General features: G+C 39.1%; 1 protein-coding gene across 1 annotated transcript in view; it reads left to right on the top strand.

Annotated features, from left to right (window-relative positions):
• The window catches only part of LOC132815212 (lipoxygenase homology domain-containing protein 1-like), a 202,642-nt gene that overhangs the window by 157,927 nt on the left and 21,735 nt on the right, over nt 1-22,980 (top strand). The window contains exons 16-18 of the mRNA XM_060824026.1: nt 559-699; nt 15,673-15,786; nt 19,597-19,831. Of these exons, the coding sequence (XP_060680009.1) occupies nt 559-699; nt 15,673-15,786; nt 19,597-19,831 (490 nt within the window). The remainder of the gene's footprint in view (nt 1-558; nt 700-15,672; nt 15,787-19,596; nt 19,832-22,980) is intronic.

Raw genomic sequence — 22,980 nt, 5'->3', positions numbered from 1 at the left:
TGGGATACTCTTCAGAGTTGTGGACTTAGGACAAAGGGCCTGTTTCCTCACAGTACGGATTCTAATTCTCGGAAATCTCTTTTGATGTTGTTTCCTCCTAGACTGGAGAACTGCATGTAAGAATATGTGTCTGAATTTACCTTTTTGCCATGGGGTGTGTAGTAGGTGATGCTTACTCTCTTCCAGAAGACACTTTACCCAAATTTCTTAAGTGATGAAGATACACTAGTGTATACATCCATTGGCCCTTTGCAATTCAGTTTCCAGTCACTGATCCCATATATACTGGCAAATGCTGTTATTTTCAAAATAAGTTCAACTGTTAGGATTGCAAGTTGTTCATCTTTTTGGTCCTTTCTTTGTATTGTACAATATTTATTCTATATGAACAAACAGAATCTTTTCAGGAAGCTTTTTAGCTATGAAATAACTGCAGGAGAAGCTTTTCTATCAGGGGAGACACACAGCTAGTTTTCACTGCTGTAATTAATTTAATATTTTGATGAAATATTCCTACTAATTCAGTGTTTAATTTCTCAATGAATATTCAATTTTCAGGTTAACGTACTGATAATTGAGTCAGTTGATGTTGGTGAACTTCGGGCACTAACCATCCAAATGAAAGGAGGTTTTGATTTATACCTGAAGAAAATTATTGTTCAGGAAGGAAAATATGCAATGGTAGAACATATATTTATGGTGGGTGAATGGTTATACAATCCGAAAGATGCAAACAATGTGTCAACATTAACTATACCAATTACAGGTCAGTGAAATTACAGGAACAGAATACTTAAAGTTCAAAGGTTGAAAATGTTGACAAACCTGCAAGCTTAAAAAACATTGACCAAGAAATTTGTCACATAACATTTGTTTCTCATCATTATATATCCTCCTAAAATATCAGAATTTAGGATTGGAGGTGCACATTTTTCATGAACTTGAAAGGTAATAATAAACATTTAAAAAAATGACATGTCTGAAGCAGATGTACTGCTGTTCGCGTATGTAAACAAGAGACAACATCTGTTTGATACCTTCACTACAATTTTGCATTGTGCCAACATTCTAAAAAACCAGATTAATATGGTCCTTGAAGGGTTTAGGATACTATAATCAAGGAATGATTTTCATAAATGAATTCAGAGCATATGAACATCATATGGGAAAGCCAGCTCACTATGCTCACTTTGTTGTCACTTTCCTTGTATGGCAAAGCCACGCCCACAACTTGTCATGGGTGTCTATTTGCTGCCACAATTCTCTTTAAGAATAGGTAAATACAGGGCCTGCTTGGAATAGTGTGGTAGAGGAAAACAACTTTGTGCTATAACTAGAAGAAATGTTTTTATTAAGCGAAGGGAAATTCATTGTATGTTAGCAAAGAACAATATGAGACAGCGATATGCTAGATGTTGTTATGGTGACTAGGCTACCTTTGCTGGATGCTCCAGATGCCTGAGGAAGACACCATCTGTAGAGTTGTTGGCATACCCTCCATATGTCTTTGCACTGCTAGTATCAATCAGGCCAATCTGTCCATGCTACACAACATTTCTTGGATTTTCTGAGTATTGGTATAGTCCTTATATGCACTCCATGTGCTACCGCTGCTGGTTCTTCAAAAGATGGGCATTCCCCTTACATAGAGAAGGCATTTGACAAGATGCCACTGAAAGATTTATTCTGCAAATTAGGAGCTTGTGTTGTGGAGGATGTGGGTAATATGTGAGCATTGATGGAAAATTGGCTGACTATCCAATACAAAAAATTCACAAAAAATATGGGGAGGTGATTGCATAATGGTATTATCACTAGACTATTAGCTAGAGATCCAAATAAAGTCCTGGGAACCAGCATTCAGGTCCTGCCGTGGCAGATGGTAGAATTAGAAATCAATAAATATGTGGAGTTAAGAGTCTAATGATTACTATGAAACCATTTTCTATTGCTGGAAAAACCCATCTGGTTCACTAATATCCATTAGGGGAAGGAATTTTGCTATCCTTACCTGACCAGGCCTATATTTGACTCCAGGCATTATCATCATAGGCCAATATAGCATGGAAACAGACCATTTAGCCCCATCTACGCCGACTGGATATCCTAATCTGATCTAGTCCCATTTGTCTTTGTAACCACTGTGCCCATCATGTTTTGGTAAGCCGAACTGCCTCCTGTTTTGTTATCCTGGCTATCTGACCCACTGCTGCCTGTACTGGAGTGATGCCATGGAAGAATAACTGAGCCCTGTCTTCAGCATTGTGTGTGTATTTCTCCTGCTAGGACAAAAGAGAGACAGATAAGCATTGGTGTACTATGAGGTCAACATCATCTACCCCTTTCAGTTGTGTTGGCTCATCTTTGGATCTATAGCCACACCGTTATTCTGGTCTAGGACAACATGCATCCTGAAACATGGAGCATGTTTGAAGGAGGGTTTAAGCCCTGAGACCTGACCAGAAGTTCAGGGCTTTGCACTTGCCTTGCCAGAGCATATGAGTTTGTAAAACCTTTTATGTACACGTCAAATCCAAGTTATAATCTTACTAATGCAGATTTTATTTTTGAGTCAACCAGCAACCTCAATAATGGCTGTGTGGGAACCTAAATTGGTTTCCTTCCTGACTCTGTGGGGAAAATTCAGCCCAAGGAGAGGAATGAATAAAATATTATTTGCTGCAATAGTTTAAGGAAGGATGGGGAAAGAACGAAGGAGGAGTGTGACTGTATTGATCAATAATATTGATTCAACTTTTTCAGAGGTAGTTGGTGTCTCACTGCTGTAATCCAAAGTAAGAGAGTGAACCCACTTCACAGGTCATCACCTGTGGCAATTGGGTGGCTGCTACAAAGGTCCCAAGAGTAGGAATTGAAATGAAAAACACTGACACTCACTCTCACACTGAAGTGTCAGCAGCTCCAATACTGACTTTCCTTTCTTTAGAGAATAGCTAATATTTCAATCCCTGCAGAGACTAATAACTATTTTTAAAATAGATACATTTCCTAGCACTGATCTGAAAACATCATGGTATATAATTTCATGTTTAAAGATTTTTACAGTAAGCAACAAACTAAAATCATTGCAGATAAAACATTTAACAGGCAGCTATTACAAACATACAAACAAGAAATAAGAGTAGGGCATTCAGCCCTTCAATCCTATTCCACCATTCAGATTATGGCTGACCGGATTTTAAGCTCAACTCCATATTCTTACATATTCCCCATAATTTTTCATCCCCTTAGGAAAACAAGAATCTTCCTAAATCTGCTAGTTTGTTAGTTACTGTAGAAGTCTTAAAACATGAAATTGTGTCCTACAAATCTTTCTGTCAGTCACTAAGATAACTCCTCTTTTAAAAAATAATTATCAGACTCTACAAGGATCATAGAGCCTTTAAAACTCAGATGTTCAGTCATCTGTGAAAGCTTTGAAATAGCCAAACAGATTGTTGAGCTGACTTTCAATCAAGAAATGAAAGCAATGGGGACAACACCATATCTGGCTCTTATTTTGTTTTCCAACGCACTTCCGATTAGTTTATCAAAGAAGAATATCAAAAATTCCTGGACTTTTAAGGACAATACCATGTTTATTGTTTAAGTTCACATAAATTACTGAAGGAAAGAGTTCCACTGTGTGCTAGCTATAATTCAAGTTTGTTACGTATGTTATGATTTTGCACTTAGTACACCTTTCTCTTCCATGACTAAATCATATTGCAAAGCTCTGAAACAAAATTTGTTCATGAAACTTTGTTTACTCAAAGCAAACTTGTATTAACTGAAAAATATTTTTGATTAATTTAGAATTGAAGTTGAGCAGCAAATACCAAGATCTTCCATCCTGGGAAGAAATTAAATCAGGTACATTGCTAACTAATGTAAATATGTTAATACTTTTGAAAAATGAAAATTACATGACAATTCTTGATGTTGGTTTTTGTTCTTGATCCAGGTGGCAAATGGAAAGTCTATCTCTCAAATCTGAAAGGCAATACAGTGAATAGAATTGATTTAGAAATGATAATATATGGGCAATTGAAAAAATCGAACCCAATTCCTTTGTCGACTGAACTCACTCGTTATATGGATGTTGTAACATTTGAGGTAAGTCACAATACTGCATCGTGGTATCTGTTTTACATCATTATGTTCATTAGTAAATTATGTTCATTGGCAAATAATTTAAGGACTGGATTGAGTATGTCTTTGTCTGGTACATTTTTGCTCTGAAGTACCCCAGGCTGCTGGGGCCCTGATTAAAAGTTTCAAATCATCTCTCAAATCAGGTGCCATGCCAGAGGATTGGAGGACAGCTAATGTGGTTTCACTTCACAAAAAGTGTGGTAAAGATAGACCAGGAAACTATGAACCAGTGAGTCTAATGTCAGTGATAGAGGAACTATTGGAGATAATAGTGAAGGGGAAAATTAATTCTTTTTAAAGAGGCAAAGTTTGATCAGGAGTAGCCAGCATGGCTTTTTTGGAAGGAGTTGAGAGTGTGATGCTGGAAAAGCACAGCAGATCAGGCAGCATCTGAGGAGTAAGAGAATCGATGTTCAAGCAAGAACCCATCATCAGGAATTTTGATGAAGAGCTCTTGCCCGATACATCGATTCTCTTGCTGCTCGGATGCTGCCTGACCTGCTGTGCTTTTCCAGCACTACACTCTTGACTCTGATCTCCAGCATCTGCAGTCCTCACTTTCTCCCTTTGTTGGAAGGTGGTCAAGCCTAACAAATCTAGTGGAATTTTGCAAGGAAGTGATCAAGTTTGCAGATGAGGGTAAGGTATTTGATGTTAGTTTATATTGTTTTCAGCAAGACCTTTGACAATGTCCCAAATGGGAAGCTGATAAAGAAGGTAAAAGCTCTGTGTCTGTCTCGAGGCTCAACTTGGTTCCTTGGACTAAGAACTCGCTCATTCTTTCCACTCCACAACAAAGTCTGCAATGTTTGGTGGAGATCTTCTCCTTTATATGTTATATCATGCTTCATTCTTTTCCAGAGGTTTGTGGAGGTTAGCAATTTACAAAGGTGATGACTGAGTGGAAACTGAAACAAATTAAGATTAAAACAGAAGAATTTTGGATGAGTTGAAGTTTGTAGAAGTTTAGAGAGGAACTTGAGAGGCTAGCCATAACATGCATGTAATGTGTAATTTGGATTTGATAAATATATGAGTGAGCAGAAATTCTGTGAAACAGTCATAGTGTGGTTGCAAAGGTTGCAATGAACTTTCTTGGTGATGGAAAGTTGAACCACAAATTGCCGGCTTCTACCTGAGGCAGTGTCCAAAGAGAAGGTGTTGACAGAATTGTTTTTATGACAGAACCGAAGATAAAGTGATTCCATATTCTTAATACTTAACTGAGAAAATTATGGATGATTCTGCAGTGGATGTCTAACAAGCATGTTCACAACACAGAGGCAATGGAGAGATTGGAAAAGATAGTCGATGCATCAGCCTGCATATGGATCTTGTCATCATATAATGTAAATGAAGGTCAACAATGAAAATGACAAATATGATCATACCAAGATCTTGTAAATAATGATGCAGGCAGGAAGAGAACCATTGCTCTGGCAACTGTTGGTTTTGTTCTTACTGACAAAATTAAGAACAGACCAAGTCAGCTAGCAACAGAGCAACAACCACATGTCAAAGAGCTAAAGATAAATTGAGGAGAATAAGGAAGGAATGTGCCCCCTCATCAGAAGTGCAGATAATGTATTTGTGCTATTGAATGGAACTATTCACTTCCCTGTCGAAGATGAAGATTGAAAAAGAGAGTGATAGAGCAAAATAATTTAAATACATATGACAATTTGAAATTGAATGTCTAGGATACGGAAGAATTGAGAAAAGGTATGCTAAGTGAATGAGATTTGCTGAAAATGAATGCACAGACCACAGACTTAAAAGTTACAGAGGTTGGAAGGATAAAGGCTGCTATGTCCCCTATGCGTAATATGGCACAGTGGTTAGCACTGCTGCCTCACAGTGCCAGAGACTCAGGTTCAACTCCCACCTCAGGCGACAGTCTGTGTGGAGTTTGCACATTCTCCCCGTGTCTGTGTGGGTTTGCTCCGGTTTCCTGCCACAGTCCAAAAATGTGCAGGTTAGTTGAATTGGCCATGCAAAATTTCCCATAGGTGAAGGGTCTGGGGAGGTGGTGGGTCGGTGTGGACTTGTTGGACTAAAGGGCCTGTTTCAACACTGTAAGTAATCTAATCTAATCTATGATATTAAAGGAAGAAGCCATAAAGATAATTAATAATAATCTTCCAAGAATCCTTGGAATCTGGAAAAGACTAAGATAATTAGAAAACTACCAATAAGGACTCTTATTAAAAAAGGTAAATGTAGGCCAGTTAACTTAACGTTTTTCATTTGGAAAATGTTTAATCTATTATTCACAATCTAATAGCAGAACATTTAAAAATATTTAATATATTCATGCGGAACAGCCACAACTTCATGAAGGAGAAATTATGCCTGGTATTGTTATTTTAATTCTTTGAGGAAGTCCAACAGATTAAGTAAAAGTATTTGGATTTCTCATGGGTTTTCAATAGGTACTATTCAATCAAGTACACCTATTTAATAAGATAAGAGCTCATAGGGCAGTACATTTGCATAGTTAGGGACTGACTAATTAGTAGAATGATATGGAGGTGCCAGTGTTGGACTGTGGTGAATAGAGTTAAAAATCACACAACACCAGGTTATAGTCCAACAGTTTATTTGGAAGTATTAGCTTTGGGAGTGCTGCTCCTTCATCAGGTAGCTGTGGAGCAGGATCATAAGATATAGAATTTATAGCAAAAGATCAGTGTCATTCATGCAATTGATGTGATATATTGAATAAATCTAGATTACTGTTAAGTCTTTTATCTTTTAGAATGGGTTGCAGGTTTCAGTTTATTAATATATCCCAGAACTTCTTTCAAGTCACATTCTCGAGATAACTTAATGTTTTATTTTTAAAAAATGATATCTCAGCTCAAACAATGCATTAAAGGTGTAAGGTTAGAGTTTATCTGAATCCCAATCTTGAGATGGACCGATTCTATTTCCAAAGTAGAAGTTTATAAAATGTTACATGGATTGACTGCCTGCAGTTTGTATACTTTTTGAACCCACCATATACGCGGCTGGTACTCATGTTTCTTGGCCAACATTGTTGATCTCATATGCTGCAGGCAAGGGTGCCCAGAGGCACGATACATTGGCGAGACCAAGCAGACCCTACAACAATGGATGAATGGACACCGCACAACAATCACCAGTCTGGGAACACTTCAGAGGTCAAGGACATTTGGCCTTGGATCTTTGGGTGACTGTCCTCCAATGTAATCGGGATACACAATAAGGCAGAATGGCTGAGCAGAAGCTAATAGCCAAAACTGGTACCCATGTGGATGGCTTCAACCGGGACCTTGGATTCATGTCGTACTACAGGTTACCCCACTACACTATACATTCTCACATATACACATCCATGCACCCTCTTACATATGCACACATCCATGCAGATCCTCTCTAATACACACGCTCTCAGCCACACACGCATATATACACACCCAGAGAGGCATGCGCGCACACGCACATGCACACACACTCACTCACTCTCCCTGACATGCATGCACACACACTTATAAGGTTTTAGGACAAACTTGCATTTGCAGAATTGTAATTGCAGATACATTCTATTTTGTTCAAAAAGCACACAATCTGCAGGCAGTCAATCCATGTAATATTTTATAAAATCCTACTTTGAAAATAGAACCAGTCTGACTCATTATTGGGATACAGACAGACTCTAACCTCATATCTTTAATGCATTGTCTGAGCTGAGATGTCCCCTTTTTTCATAAAACCTCAAGTTATCTCGAGAATGTGACTTGAAAGAAGTTCTGGGATTTATATATTCATGAACTGAAATTTATAACCCATTCTAAAAGATAAAAGCACTAACAGCAATCTAGGTTTGCTCAATATATCGTATCAGTTGCATGCATGACTCTGTGATCTTTTGCTATTCTGTGTCTTAAGATCCTGCTCCACAGCTACCTGATGAAGGAGCAGCATTCGAAAGCTAATGCTTCCTAATAAACCTGTTGGACAACAGCCTGGTACTATGTAATTAGTAGAAGGAGTTGGGATAAGGAGTCATTGTCAGGATAGAAACATTTAACTAGTGGAGTACCACAGGTATCAGTACTGGGGCCACAATTGTTTACAAAATTCTTAATAATTTGAATGATGAAGTTTTGCAGATATCACCAAACCAAAGGAGGTCAAATGGGGATAGGGAGGGGGTGGGGTGTCTGTAAAGTAAGAGAGACACATTAAATGAGTGATCAAAAGCATGGAGATACATCTTTTTGGAAGAAGTGAGGTTATGGACTTTCACAGGAAGATTAGAAAAGCTAAACATTATTCAAATGGAGAAAGACTGCAGAAAGAGGGATTTAGAGGTCGTGTGCATAAATCACAAAATGCTAACAATAGTAAGCTAGTTGTAAGGAATGCAAATGCAGTCTAAAACCATATTTCAAAAGAAATAAAATGAAAAAATAGGGAGGTACTTACAAAAAAAATACAAGAAAGTTGTTAGATCACACCTTACAAAGCTATGAACAGTTTTGTTTCTGTTATCTTGGAAAGATATACTGGTAGATTAGATTAGATGCCCTAAAGTATGGAAACAGGCCCTTTGGCCCAACAAGTCCACACCAACCCACCAAAGAGTAAGCCACACAGACCCATTTCCCTCTGACTAATGCACCTAACACTATGGGCAATTTATCATAGCCAATTCACCTCATTCCTCTTTGGATTGTGAGAGGAAACTGGAGCATGCAGAGGAAACGCATGCAGGTATGAAGAGAACGGGCAAACTCCACACAGACAGTTGCCCGAGGTTGAAATCAAATCTGGAACCTTGGTGCTGTGAGGCAGTAGTGCTAACCACTGAGACACCATAGTACTGAAAGCAGTCCAGAGAGGTTTCACTGGGTTGACCACTGATATGAAAGGATTCTCTTATGAGGAGAAGTCGATTAGGTTGGACTTTAGGAGAATGAGAGGTGACCTTATTGAAATATACAAGATTCTTTGGATGTTGACAAGAGATTATGAAGAGATTAAACAAGCTATTTTAAGTGCTTATGAATTGGTACCAGAAGCATATAGGCAGTGGTTCAGAAGCACAAAGAATGAACCAGAACAGACTTATGTTGAGTTTGAAAGAATTAAACATAGTCATTTTGATCGATGGGTGTATGCTTTGAAAATAGATAGGACCTTTGAGGATCTAAGAGAGATCATTCTGCTGAAGGAGTTTAAAAACTCACTTCCAGAAATGGTAAGAATTCACACAGAGGAACAGAATGTTCAGGTAGTGAGAAGAGCAGCAGAAATAGCAGATGAGTACATGTTGGTGCAAAAGACAAGCTTCCGGCCAGAATTTTGTCCTGTGAGGGATAGAAGTTGGGAGAAGGGAGAGATCCTATACTTCGAAACCAAGAGTAGAGAGCACTGGTAATAATTTACCACAGGATAAAAAAGAAACTCAAGAGGGTGAACAGGAGGTGAAAGGCTCAGGTGTTTTCACTGTAATGGAGTGGGATTTACAAAATTCAAGTGACGATGGTTTCAGAAGGGTTGCTAGGAAAAGATGTTTTCACTGCCAGAAGTTGAGACATGTAAAGTCACAGTGTTGGTCTTTAAAGAAAGGCACTGTTGGAAAAGATGTTGTATAAGAAGCTAAGCTAGTGGCATTAGTGAAGGTAGTAAAGGAGACCACGAGAAGAGCTGAGGAGCTGCAGGAGAGTGCACAACCTAGGCTGGGTATGGAGTTATTATCTGATCTCTACAAAGAATTTGCATCTGTAGGTAAAGTTTACTCAGAAAGAACATCTTGCATATTGCCTGGAGAATAGCTCTCTTAAAGTTACCTTTATCAATCAGTAACCTGTGAAGCAGAAAATTCTAAGAAGAAGAAAAGGCGATGCGACATTTGGCTGATTTTTGAAAAGCTGAACTTTGATAAATCTTAATTGGGGCTTTTAACCTACTGGTATTATAGAAGGGAAAGTAAAAGATAGGTTAAAGGAAGAAGTTGTAAGTAGTTGTGACTTAATTATTCTCTGTTATACTTTAAGAAATAACGTTGTTACTTTTACTTTACCTAGTTCTTGGCCTCTCGAATGTTCACAGATTACTGCAGGGGATAAATCTGTTCTGTGTTGCTGGTTTAAATTAAGTAGGAGGGTTTACCCCATATCGTAACAACAGATTAGATATGGAGAGGTTGGTTCTCCATGTAGGAGAGTCTTGAAGCAGATTTAGAGTAAGGAATAACCTATTTGAGACCAAGATAAGGAGGAATTTCTTCTCTGAGTGGATATGTGGAATTTCTTTTACTGTAAAAGGGTTGCAGATGTTGTATAATTAGGCATTTTAAAGCCTGATGTATATAGTTCAGTAAGGAAATCAAGGGTTATGGGGAATAGGCAGGAACATTGAGTTGAGGATTATCAGATCAGTCATGATCCTGTTGAATGGTGGAGTAGACTTAAATGGCCCACTTCTGCTGCTATGTCACACCATTTATGAAGGATACAAGAGCAGTCAGGAGAGCAGTATAGTAATTAACTCGGAAAGAGACAAACTTTCACGCAACGATATGCACAACAGCTGGGCTGTGGTGTGTGGAAATAGATGGAAGTGGATGTAAGTTGCTTTTTATTTCTGGAAAGAATATGAGACTGGAAGATAAGCTTACCGTTTAAGCAAGCAAACTGAGTCTGCAAACAGTCAGATTCAAGGTGATGCACAGATTGGGCAGCGAGCAGAATTCTTTCAAGAGAATGGCCAGATTAAAAACAAGGAATAGAAATTTCCTCTCGGAATGGGGTGAAAGTTTATTAAGTTGAGTCTTTGCCTCTCTCACTGCCAAGAAAACCTGGCCAATCAAACACTGTTCAATTTGTTACAAGCTGATGGGCGAGCAAGGACATGTTTCTTGGCCTGTCATGTGACTCAACACTGGGTTCCCTGGTAATCAAAAGTCCTGGCTGCACCAATCAAAGGCCTGAAGCTTCTAGGCCTTAAACACTGCCAGTTGAGAATACTCCACAAGGAATCCCGAGGTTAGAAGGTAAGTTTTTGTTTTATTCTGTTTGCACTATGGAATATTGGGGAACAAAGATCAAAAGCAAGAAGAGTCCTCTTGCCACCCCTGCTTTGGATCATGTACAGATTTGGCAAAAATGGATTATGTTGTAACACCGCTCCAGCTCTTTCTCTATGAAGATCATCCTGATTTTCCATTTGGGAAATTAGATACCTTTTGTGTCCATTGAAAAGTACAGAATCAAAGAAGTGATAAATTGAGACCCTTAAGTGGCCATCAATTGAGGGCACTTAAAATTATTAATTGGTAGTAGGTCGGGAAGGTTGCCTATGAACCTTCCCACCTAGTAATTAATTGGAGAAGTAGTAAGAAAAAGTAAAGTTCTTTTCCAAACTAAGGCCATTATGCCTAATTATTTACCTTTTATGCTACCTCCATGAAGGAAACTATTCTGACTAATAGCCATTTTTTTTAAGAATAGTTGCAGGTCATCCAATACTGGATAAAGGATAAATCATCTAATACAGAAGCATTAGAAATGTAAAGTAAAATGGTGGAGTATGATTTTAAAAATCTCTCCATGGAATGTTGGTATCACTAACATGTTGAATATGTTTTTGCCCATCCCTAATTGTTCTGAGGTATTTAGCAGAAGGACCTCTACAGTCATTCTGATATAGATGTGCTCACTGTGTTGTTAAGTAATATGTTACAGGATTATGAAGTAGGAGCATTACAGAATTGGTTATATACAGAGGAACCTCGATTATCCAAACAAAATGGGTGGGCACTATTTAATTTGGATAATTGATTATTCGGTTAATTGATTAAATGCCTTTCCTCTCGGGCTCGGAGTTTTCTGTTAATCTGCTCCCCATTCAGAAGACGAGGCAGCAGTACAGCGCTGCACAGCTGTCGTCCCTGCCTGCCCCCAACCCCGTCCAACACCGTGCCCCTGCCTGCCCCCACCTCCACACCCCTCCCGCCGCCCAACCCCATCCCCCGTCCACCCCATCCAACACAGCCCCATCCCCTCCACCTGCCCCCTTCTGCCGCCCAACACTGTCCCCCCAACACCATCCAACTCCGCCCCTGTCTTCCCCCAATCCTGTCTAACACTGCCCCATCCCATTCCCCACCCCCTTTCTGTGCACCACCGTCCCCTCTCTGGGGCAGCTGGACTGGACACCAACCACAAAAGGCTCCAAATAGTGCACGCACTCGCAACTTTTTGACAGGTTCCATCTTTGCCCTGTACCATGTTAGAGAGATTATCTGGGCAAGGGGTTTTAGGGTACACCCCTGTGTGGAACTCCAGGAAAAGTGTGGTGAGAGAGGGACGGAGTTCAGTCATTTGGAGATGGTGCCTAAGCTCCCATCAATGTCCACCGGCAGCATTTCAGAAAGTGAGTTCACTTTTAATCACTGTAAACAAAAGACTCGATCACTGTTGGAAACACGACTTTGATGTAATGTTTCTATTGGGACCTCAAGATCTCCTTTGGATAATCCAATATTCGGATAATTGATATTCGGATAATCAAGGTTTTTTTTTAGATTAGATTGCTTACAGTGTGGAAACAGGCCCTTCGGCCCAACAAGTCCACACCGACGCGTAACCCACCCATACCCCTACATATACCCCTTACCTAACACTTCGGGCAATTTAGCATGGCCAATTCACCTGACCCGCACATCTTTGGACTGTGGGAGGAAACCGGAGCACCCGGAGGAAACCCACGCAGACACGGGGAGAACGTGCAAACTCCACACAGTCAGTCGCCTGAGGTGGGAATTGAACCCAGGTCCCTGGCGCTGTGAGGCAGCAGTGCTAACCACTGTGCCACCGTGCCGTGCCTTCAGTCTGGAATGTATGTGACCTGGATAAGGTCATGTTCTTGTGTGCCTGCTGTCCTGTTCTTCCAGGCAATACAAGTTGTGTTTTTGAAATGATCTGCCAAAAAAATCTTCGTGAAGTCACTGCAGTACAACCTTTAGTTTGTACACCTAACAAACATAGTTCACCAGTCGTGAAGGAAGTAAGTATTTGAGGTATAGAATGCTATCCCAATAATTTAATGGGGGTAGCAAAATTCTTTTCTGTTTAATTTGAGCCACATGCTCCTAGGCAAGTGGAAAATATTTAATTATACTCAATTTTTTGCCTTGTTGATGGTGGTCAGATTATGGGAAGTAACACTGTGAGAATATATAAACTTGGCTGTGTTCTTGCAGCCATGGCTGATCCATTTAAGTTTTTACTCAATGGTAATCTCCATTATGTTGATAGTGGGGAATATCAGCAGTAGTAATGGAATCAAAAGTCAAGGGAAATGGTTAAATTCTCTCTTGTTGGTGACGGTATTCTCAGCTTGGCACTTGTTTCTTGGGAATATTATTTGCAACTTAGCTCAAACCTGAATGTAGCCCAGTTCTTGCTATATGCTTCATTATTTGATGAGTTGTGAATGGAACGCAAAATAGTGCAATCATCAATGTACACCCCAACCTGTCACTGCATACTGCAGCAAGGTTTATTGAAACACTTGAGGTTGGTTTGCCCTGGACAGTCTCCAATGGAGCTCTTAAAGTAGTGCACTATGGATGAATTGATTGATCTCCTATGTAACAACCATAACTATCTTCCTTAAAGCTAGGCATAATTCATGTGAGTGGAGAGTTTTCCCATGATTCTTATTGACTTCAGGTACAGTAGGGCTTCTTCATTCCATACTCGGGCAAATGCTGCTTTGATATTAAGGACATTCACCTCACCTCTGGAATTCATCTTCTTTCTCCTTCAAGTTTGGAGGAAGGTTGCAATGTTGTCTGGAGCAAAATGATTCTGGAGAAGTCCGCATAATTACAGAATTGCTGTTGGGTAGAGTGAGGCCATTCAGCCCATTGTGCTTGCACTGCCTCTTCAAAAAAGCAACATTACCTAGTGCTAATATCCTGCTTTTCTCCCCATACCCTTGCACACTATTCCTATCCAAATAATCATCCATAATGAGCTCTTGAGCGCTTTAGTTAAACTTGCCTTCATCAAACTTCCAGGCAGTACATTCCACACCCTAATTGCTCATTGATTAGATTCCCTACAGCATGGAAACAGACTCTTTGGCCCAACCAGTCCACACCAACTCTCCGAAGAGTAACCCGCTCAGACCCATTTTCCCTCTGACTAATACACCTAACACGATGGACAATTTAGCATGGCCAATTCACCTGACCTGTGTGAAATTTTTCTCATGTCATTTTTGCTTATTTTGCACATCCCTTTAAACGCAAACTGTTTTATTCCTGTACGTTTTACAAGCAAGAATAGCTTCTCCCTATCTACTCTATTCTACACATCAAATCTTCTCTCAGCCACTTTCTCTACAAGAATAACGGACCCAAGTTCTTCAATCTACCCTTCCAAGAATATGGATGCATAAACTGAGTAGTAGGTGAAATGCTACTTGATAGCACTGCTGATAATACTTTCCATTTCTTTACTGATGATTGGGAGTTGACTAATGAGAAGGTGATTACCAGGTTACATTTATCTTTATTTTGTATTCAGAACATACCTGGGCAATAATAGGTTACAAAGTGAAGTTGAACAGAATTGCAGGCAACAGTCCATCCCTACACATTGAGTTCAGTCTGTTCTATCTTTGCTTTGAAGGCCAATGAAACAATGTGACCTATCCCAACAGCCTTAGATGCACCTGTGCCCATGGTCACTGCTGCAGATGTTGGATCAGCTTTCTTGAGAATAAACCCACAGAACTCATCTGACCTGGATGGAGTCTGTGTTTGCACACTCAGATACTGTACAGACCAGCTGATGGTTGTATTTGCAGAGATCCTTACTACGATCTGAGGTCCCCATCTGCTTCAAGACCAGCAACATCCCACTGCCAAAGAACAATCATGCAGAGTACCTCAATGACTTCTGCCCAGTGGTTTTGACCTCCATAATTATGAAGTGATTCAAGAGGTTAGTTATGGCTCATAACAGTTCCAGCCTACAAATTGCCTTAATCTTTTGCAATCCCCCTACCAGATTAACAGGTGACACCATTGCCTTGGCCCTACGTTCATCACTGGAACAGATTCAATAACAAGGATACCTATGTCAGGCTCCTACACATCGATTACAATTCCTCATTCAAAAACCATAATTACAAGCAAACTCATCTCTACACTCCACAACCTATGTCTTGGCTCCCCGCTCTGTAACTGGATCCTTGACTGGCTGACCCATAGACTACAATCAGTAAGAATAGACAACAGTACCTCCTCCATGATAATCCTCAACACCGGTGCTCCACAAGGCTACTTACTCAACCCACTACTATATTCCTCATACACTCATATCTCTATGGTCAAATTCTGCCCCAATTCCATTTACAAGTTTGCAGATGATACCACTGCTGTAGTCAGATCTCAAACAATGACAAGGCAGAATACAGGAAAGTGATTGCGTGCTTAGTGGAATGGTGTAAATATAGCAATCTCTTCATTAGCATCAGCAAAATGAGGAGCTGGTCATTGACTTCAAGAAGCAGAGAGGAGAGGATGCCCTTGTCTGCTTCAGTGGTGCTGAAGTGGAGATGGCTGAGTGCGTCAAGCTCCTGGAAGTAATGATCGCCAATCTGTTCTGGTCTGCCTATGTCAATGCAATGGTCAAGCAAGCACAATGTTTCTATTTCCCCAGGAGGCTAAGGAAATTTGTTATGTCCACAAGGATTCCTATCATACTTTTGAACAGACCTCTCAAGTATTTGTTCTGATCTTTCTCTCTCTGCACCTTCTCTGCACTCTGTTCTGCTACACTGATATACTTTGTATGATATGATATGCCTATATATCATGCAAACCAACACTTTTCACTGCATCTCAGTACATGTGCCAACAAAAAAATCAATCAATTAATCAATTTTCCTGTTTGTTGAGAATATATCAGAGTTGGTTCAGTTTTCCTGAAAATGTAGTTGGTTCCAGATTATAAGCATTCAGCATTACAGGTGGATGGTTTCAGAGCTCATAGCATTTATGTTGTTCAATGCCATCAACCATTCTTTGACAGGATGATCACATAAAGAAGGCATGATGGTTCATCAACTCCACATTCAAGCTGAAGCTTCTTTTAAAAAAAGAATTGTTCATACGATATGTATATTCCTGGCTGGGATAACTTTAAGACACATCCCTAATTGCCCTGGACAAGTAGGTTCCACATACTTAACTGAGGATAGGAATATTTATGGAACCTGCTGCTCTGGTTATTTGTTTAATTATCCACCATTACCAAATGTGTTAAGATGAAAGGCCTTGCAGTTGAGCAACTGGTTATGGGATCTCTTCACTGTATGCCTTCTGCTTATGCTCATTGGTATGTGAGTAATTTCAGCAGGTTGCTTCCTTACTTTTACCTTTTATCTATATCCTGGCATGCTCTCTTCAACTTCTTACTTAGTCAGGATTCATCCACAGGCTTGATTGTAAGGGATGTAGTAGAGATAGCAAGGGATGTGCCAGGTTACAAATTATGATGGAATACAACTCTACTACTGATGATAAATAGCACTTTATGAATGCCCAGTTTTGGTCTGTTCTGAATTGATGGCAGTGTTACACAACAAGATGTTAGTGTCCTCAGTATCAAACAGTGGTGTAGTGATACTGTCACTGACTCATGATTCTTAAGCTGGATCCACGTTGTTAGTATTTAATTCATAATGCTGGAATAGAAAACTTGTTTCTGTAATGGTGACCACAAAACTACTGTTAATTGTCAGAAAAGCTCACTAGCAAATTTTGGGAGAAGGAAATCTATTGTTCTTACATGGTCTGGCCTACATGTGACTCCATATCCACAGCAATGTCGTTGAACATAAGAACATAAGCAATGGGAGCAGGAGTAGGTCATCTAGCCTACTCCGCCATTCATGGCTGATCTTTGGCCTTGCTGTCAATAACCCATCCTATGAAAGGATTTTTTAAAGTGTTGCCTCCATAGACACTGTGCTGTGGTCATTTCTATCAATGCATCCAGGATTTATGCATCAGTACTTAGTAGGATGTTCAGGATGGTGTCACCTATTAAACACCAGAGGTTAAAATATTCATTGGCCAAAGCACAGGGTTTTGCTTTTCTGATCAGAGTTTCCTTCCAACTCTCAAAGCACCAACTCCCACACCACTGGTTTCTTGTTCCCTATAGATATTTTCAATCAACCTGTTCAGACATATTATGACACACCTTTGGAATATATAAGACTTGAACCCAGAATTTCTGGTCCAGAGGACATAAGGTGTGTGATTTGTATATATTTTAAACATAATTTAATAGGGATTTTTTTTTCAACTTGAACCAGTGGAATACAAAATTTCTGTTTGTCTGAAGAGGTTATCTAATTAACTTGTAGGTGTTTCTATCACCATGGAAACTTATTTAAATCACTATATTAAAGAGCAACTTCCGGGAGGGTTTTGTTTACATTGGGAGGGTTTAACAGAGAACAAAGTAAACAGTACAGTGCAGTAAGCTTTTGGATAAAAGATTCTGGAATAGTTTTCTTTTAACTTAGGTGAAATTCATGCAGCTTGGGAAAAAAAAATAGTTTCAATTTGAACAATTTGCAGATATTTTGACTGAAGCTGCATCATGAGTAAAATGGTTGGCTCTGGGAAAGGGAGGTAGTTCAGGACTCTAAAGAAAGATTTTACCTTAATGCAAAGAATTTAATTTAAAAGATCCAGATGAAAGGTGTTTGGTCAGAATCCTGAAGTGGTTAATTGATGCTGAGAAAGTATAAACTCAGTTGTATAATGAATTATGGAACAGTTTATCATATTTTCACAACCGGGAATTGAAGCCAATGTTAGGTCAAACATTATGTGAAGTACAGAGGGAATTTTTCTCTCATGTTTTAGTACTGTAATGGGATGCTTTTGGGATTAATGGGATTGTTTTTATACAATGTGTTTCAAAATCTTTAAATATGTAACAGATGAAACTGAATTATTTGCATATATTTTAACTTGTTTTTGTTTGTTTTTTTCTTATAAATTGGAAAATCAATATTTTTACATGGTTTTGCGATCAGATATTAACATAAATGCATGTTACTATCCATCCAGTTTGAAACAAATGTTTTAAGTGATCATAATGAGAGGACCTAAATAACAAACCTGTAATTATTGAATAATAATGATTAGGTAAATGAATAGTTGCCGGTGCTATTTATAGACCACTGGTGATAATGCTATACAAAGCATTGTAATTTGATAAATAGCCTCAATCTAAAATATTAATTTAATGTTGAACGACAGGCCCTAAATTTTCAGAGTGACCTTCAGGTTTTTCTTTGTGCAATGCGATATATTCAACAAATGAACTTCCAATGTTTCAATCCATGTGATTGGACATATTGCTTTCTTTGAAACACTTTGAAGTACTACTTATTTCCCATGAGCTGCCGAGGTGAAAAGAATCAAGGGTCGTCTGCTTCCCCTGTTGCAGCCCTCGTCCCCATTCTCCTAACCCAGAAGCTAGAAACAATGTGGTAATCAAAGTCACAGTGTTTGGATATCAGAAAGCTTTGTGCCTGCACCTCCTGCTTAAATGTTCTATCCTTATGTGTCAGGAACACTGAGTTAGATGTCAGAAGCCCTTGACAGTCCCTCATATTGGAGAGCCTGAGTGAACCAGGCAAAAAATCAATTAAGGGCCAAAAGAAGAACAATATATTTTTTTAAAAGATCAGTTGGATTTCAGAATGTTGAAGCTTTCATGTCAATTTTCTGTATCTCAAGGACTCACAATATTGCCAGCTATACAGCTTCAGACCTGGAGCTGCTCTCTTGATTCTGTGTTCAGAATTGAACACTATCAACTGGATAGTTGGAGCTCTTAGAAATAGAATTGTGATCCAATATCCAGCACGAGGAGGAATTACTAAGGTTATCTTGTCTAACTCACCCTGCAGTTAACCCAATTAAATGCCATCTGTGAATTGCATTAGGTTTTATTGAACTTCCAGTTCCAAGTCATTAATTTAAATTGAAAACAATTGGGAATTTGACAATAATTCCTGACAACGGGAAAGACTATGATGCAGTGGAAATGATATGAAAAATATTAGGGTATCAATGAAATTAAAGAGGTTATCTGGAATGTCAAAATTAATATGTTTGTGTTGGCAAGCAAAGCCTTATGATTGTGGAGTAGGTAGTCCATAATTTTATTAATTTAATTGTAGTATCATGCAGTTTTCCTCGGCTACATTTAATAATACAGCTGTGTTTGTAGTTGAATTGACTAACTAGTTTAAGCTGCAAAAATCATGATTTATATTATGGTAAAATTGTTTAACATTAAAAGATAGATTTTATTTTAAAATAGCATAATAACATATAGGTTCCACAATACTTTTAAATTTCAGGTTAATATCCCAGAAGATATAGGCAATCCCTGGAAAATTCGTCTAGGACTTGGAAAACCAGGAAAAAAAACAGCTCCAGCAACTTCTTCAATATCACTCCGCTATTTTAAAATGCAAAACATAACTAATCTAGCCACATTTAGCTATTCTATAAATGAAAGCCTTCCTGTAGAATCTAATAATGATAAGTGCCTTGAGTTCCCAGTAGAATGGCCATATAAACCTACCATGTCTGGTGAGTATAAAATACTGGTTAAAAAATCTTGATATTATGTTCCTTGCTATCTTATAAGGTCAGAAGTCACACAACACCAGGTTATAGCCCAACAGATTTATTTGAAATCACAAGCTTTCGGAGCACTGCTCCTTTTTCAGGTGAAGTGAGGAAAAGCATTCAGGCATAGAACTTATAGGCAGAGGGATCATTAGGCAGAACGATCAAAATGTCATTCAAAGGATGTGAGTGGAGTGTCGACAAGCTGAATAATAAGTGTGTGCAGGTGATCAAAAGTGTCAAACAGTGCGAGTAAAGTGTCAACAGCTAAATAGGAAGTGAAAGGATGACATATAATCTGATTAATTGAAGCAGAGATAATTACAAAAAACTTCAGCTGCTGACACTTTACTTACACTGTCTGACACTTTTGATAAGCTGCAGAAACTTATTACTCAGCCTATCAACATTCCAATTACACCTTTTGATATCAGGTAAGATTCCGCAAGACTGCAAGATTGCTAATGTAATGCCACTTTTTTAAAAAATGGCTGCAAGGAAAAGTCAGGGAACAACAGACTAGTAAACTTGACATCAGTGGTGGGCAAGTTGTTGGATAGAATTCTGAGAGACAGGATCTACATGGAATTGGTAAGTCAAGGACCAGTTAGGGAGAGTCAGCATGGCTTTATGCATGGGAAATTATCTCTCACCAAAATGATAGGTGAAGGCAGAACAATAGATGTTACTTACATGAACTTCATCAAGGCATTCAATAAAGTTTTGCAATATAGATTGGTTATTTAGGACAGATCAGTTGAGAGCTAACCAGCTGGATACAAAACTGGCTTAATGGTAGGAGACAGCGTGATAGTAGAGGATTGTTGTTCAGACTGGAGGCTGTGACCAGCAGCTTGAAGGTATGAATCAATGGAACGTTAGGTGACATCAGAGTTGGAATTAGAGGAGAAGAAATATCTTGGATGATTGTAGGGATGGAAGAGCTTACAGAGTTAAGAAAATACAAGGCCTTGAAGGGAATTGATATTAATTGTGGACACGTTATCACCTTCTAACTCTGTTGTAGAAAATGCTCTCTGTGCTTTGACAGAAATTCATTTAATCTGTTTGCCAAGTGAAATGAATGAATATTGTCATGATGCGTAATGATTCAATAAAAGGTTAGAATTGCCTCTGGCAGTTCATGTGTGATGCAGGGCTTTCACTCGCTGCAATGATGAATTGGAACTTATAATATTTTCCTGAGGGGATCCTACAGGAGTAAAAGATTACAACAGAATTGTAGTCTTAATTGGTTAACAGCTGTTGTGTGGGAGGGAATTATAATTTAACTCTGCCATTGATTAAAGGGTGTGAAGCATTTAAAGTGACGTAAAAGAGAGAAAAGAACCTGGCTTTCAGCATTATTGATAAGGACTCACAGATTTTAAGACTAATCTGTGTAATCATAATTGACAGACACAAATGTAAATAGGAATTAGTTGTTTGGTATTTCTATTTGGTAGCCTGAAGAGATAGTGATGCAGACACAGGCACTCAGTGTAATCTCAACCATTCTACTCATGATAAGTACTGAAAATACTTTAAATGCCTCAGAAGTCTGGCCAAGGTAAATCAGCCATGAGTTTTCTCATGCCCTGCAAAGCTGTTGAAAACATAATCCACTTGACTAGAATCCCTACAGTGTAGAAACAGTCCATTTTGGCCCAACAAGTCCACACTGACCCTCTGAAGTATCCTACCCAGACCCATTCCCCTACCTTTTTACTCTACAGTTCTCTTGACTAATGCACTTAACCTACACATCCCTGAATGCTATGGGCAATTTAGCATGTCCAATTCACATAACCTGCACATCTTTGGACTGTGGGGGGAAACCAGAGCACCTGGAGGAATCCTGTGTAGATGTGGGGAGAATGTGCAAACTCCACACAGACCATCACCTGGGCTGGAATCGAACCCAGGTCCTTGCGCTGTGAGGTTGTTTTGCTAACCACTGAACCACTGTGCTGCCACTATGGCACTTTTTTAAAAAAGTGTTATAGGGGAGAGTAGTATATGTATTCTCAACTTGTATCTTTTTGAGTTGACTAAGCTACTGGGCTCTAGGATGCTACTTCAACACAATACACTTTAAGGACTACAAGAGATAAGTGACAGCACTATACCAGAGGGGGCTCATAATGGGTAAATTTATGATGATAAAGGGCTGGCCCCCAAAATATGGGGACAATGCAATAGCAACAGTCGAAAATGCCCTGAACAGAAAGGAAAATCAATTTTTAAAATATTGAACCTTTAAGCTGAATTTGATTGCATAGAAATAGACATGCCAGTTCGAAAGGGACATTGTGCATCTAACATTGTACATTGATAAATTTGGACACTGGAAAGGAAGTAACAAAACTTTAAAGATGAATCTCAGCTGAAATTGATTATTAAAGATACAAAATGGCTCCCTGGAAAGTTTCCCTTAAAGCAGAGAGGTTGAGGTGGTGGGGTGGGGTGTTTGTGTGTGTGTGTGTGGGGCGGGGGGGGGGGGGGTGGTGGTGGGAGGTGGAGTGGAAATCTGCTTGAGATATACAACCTTGAGGGACATGGATTGGGTGGATGAACTCTTACCCCCTTTTCCTTTGGTAGTGGGGTCAATAACCAAGGGGCATAGATTTAAAATATGGGATGGGATACTGTGAGGGGATTTTTGCTATGTTGTATCTGCAACTGAAATAGTGAAGTAAGAACCATCACTGTATTTAAGTATTTAGATCAGCACTTGAACTTCCAAAGTTTACAAGGCTACAGGTCAAATGCTGGAAAACACTAATATTATCTCACAGGGCAACTTTATAAATGGATGAAAATTCACATGCATTTGATATCCTACACACATGATAATAAGATGTGGCCTGAAGCAAGACAAGGTTCTGACTCACTATTTTGTTATAAGGGTGATAACATATCCACAGTGCACATCAATTCCCTCCAATGCCTTGTATTTTAACTCTGCAACCTCTTCCAGCCCTGCAATTCCCCCAAACTCTTTCTTTACCTCTAATTCCAATCTCTGGGAAAGGTAAAAGTTTAGGACCAGTAAATCTAAAAAGAAGGACAGACAGAGACAGGAAGACAAACACAATTGTAGTAATGGG

This window comes from Hemiscyllium ocellatum, chromosome 4 (genome assembly GCF_020745735.1).
Source record: "Hemiscyllium ocellatum isolate sHemOce1 chromosome 4, sHemOce1.pat.X.cur, whole genome shotgun sequence".
Taxonomy (NCBI): domain Eukaryota; kingdom Metazoa; phylum Chordata; class Chondrichthyes; order Orectolobiformes; family Hemiscylliidae; genus Hemiscyllium; species Hemiscyllium ocellatum.
This window is presented reverse-complemented; position numbering and strand designations above follow the sequence as displayed.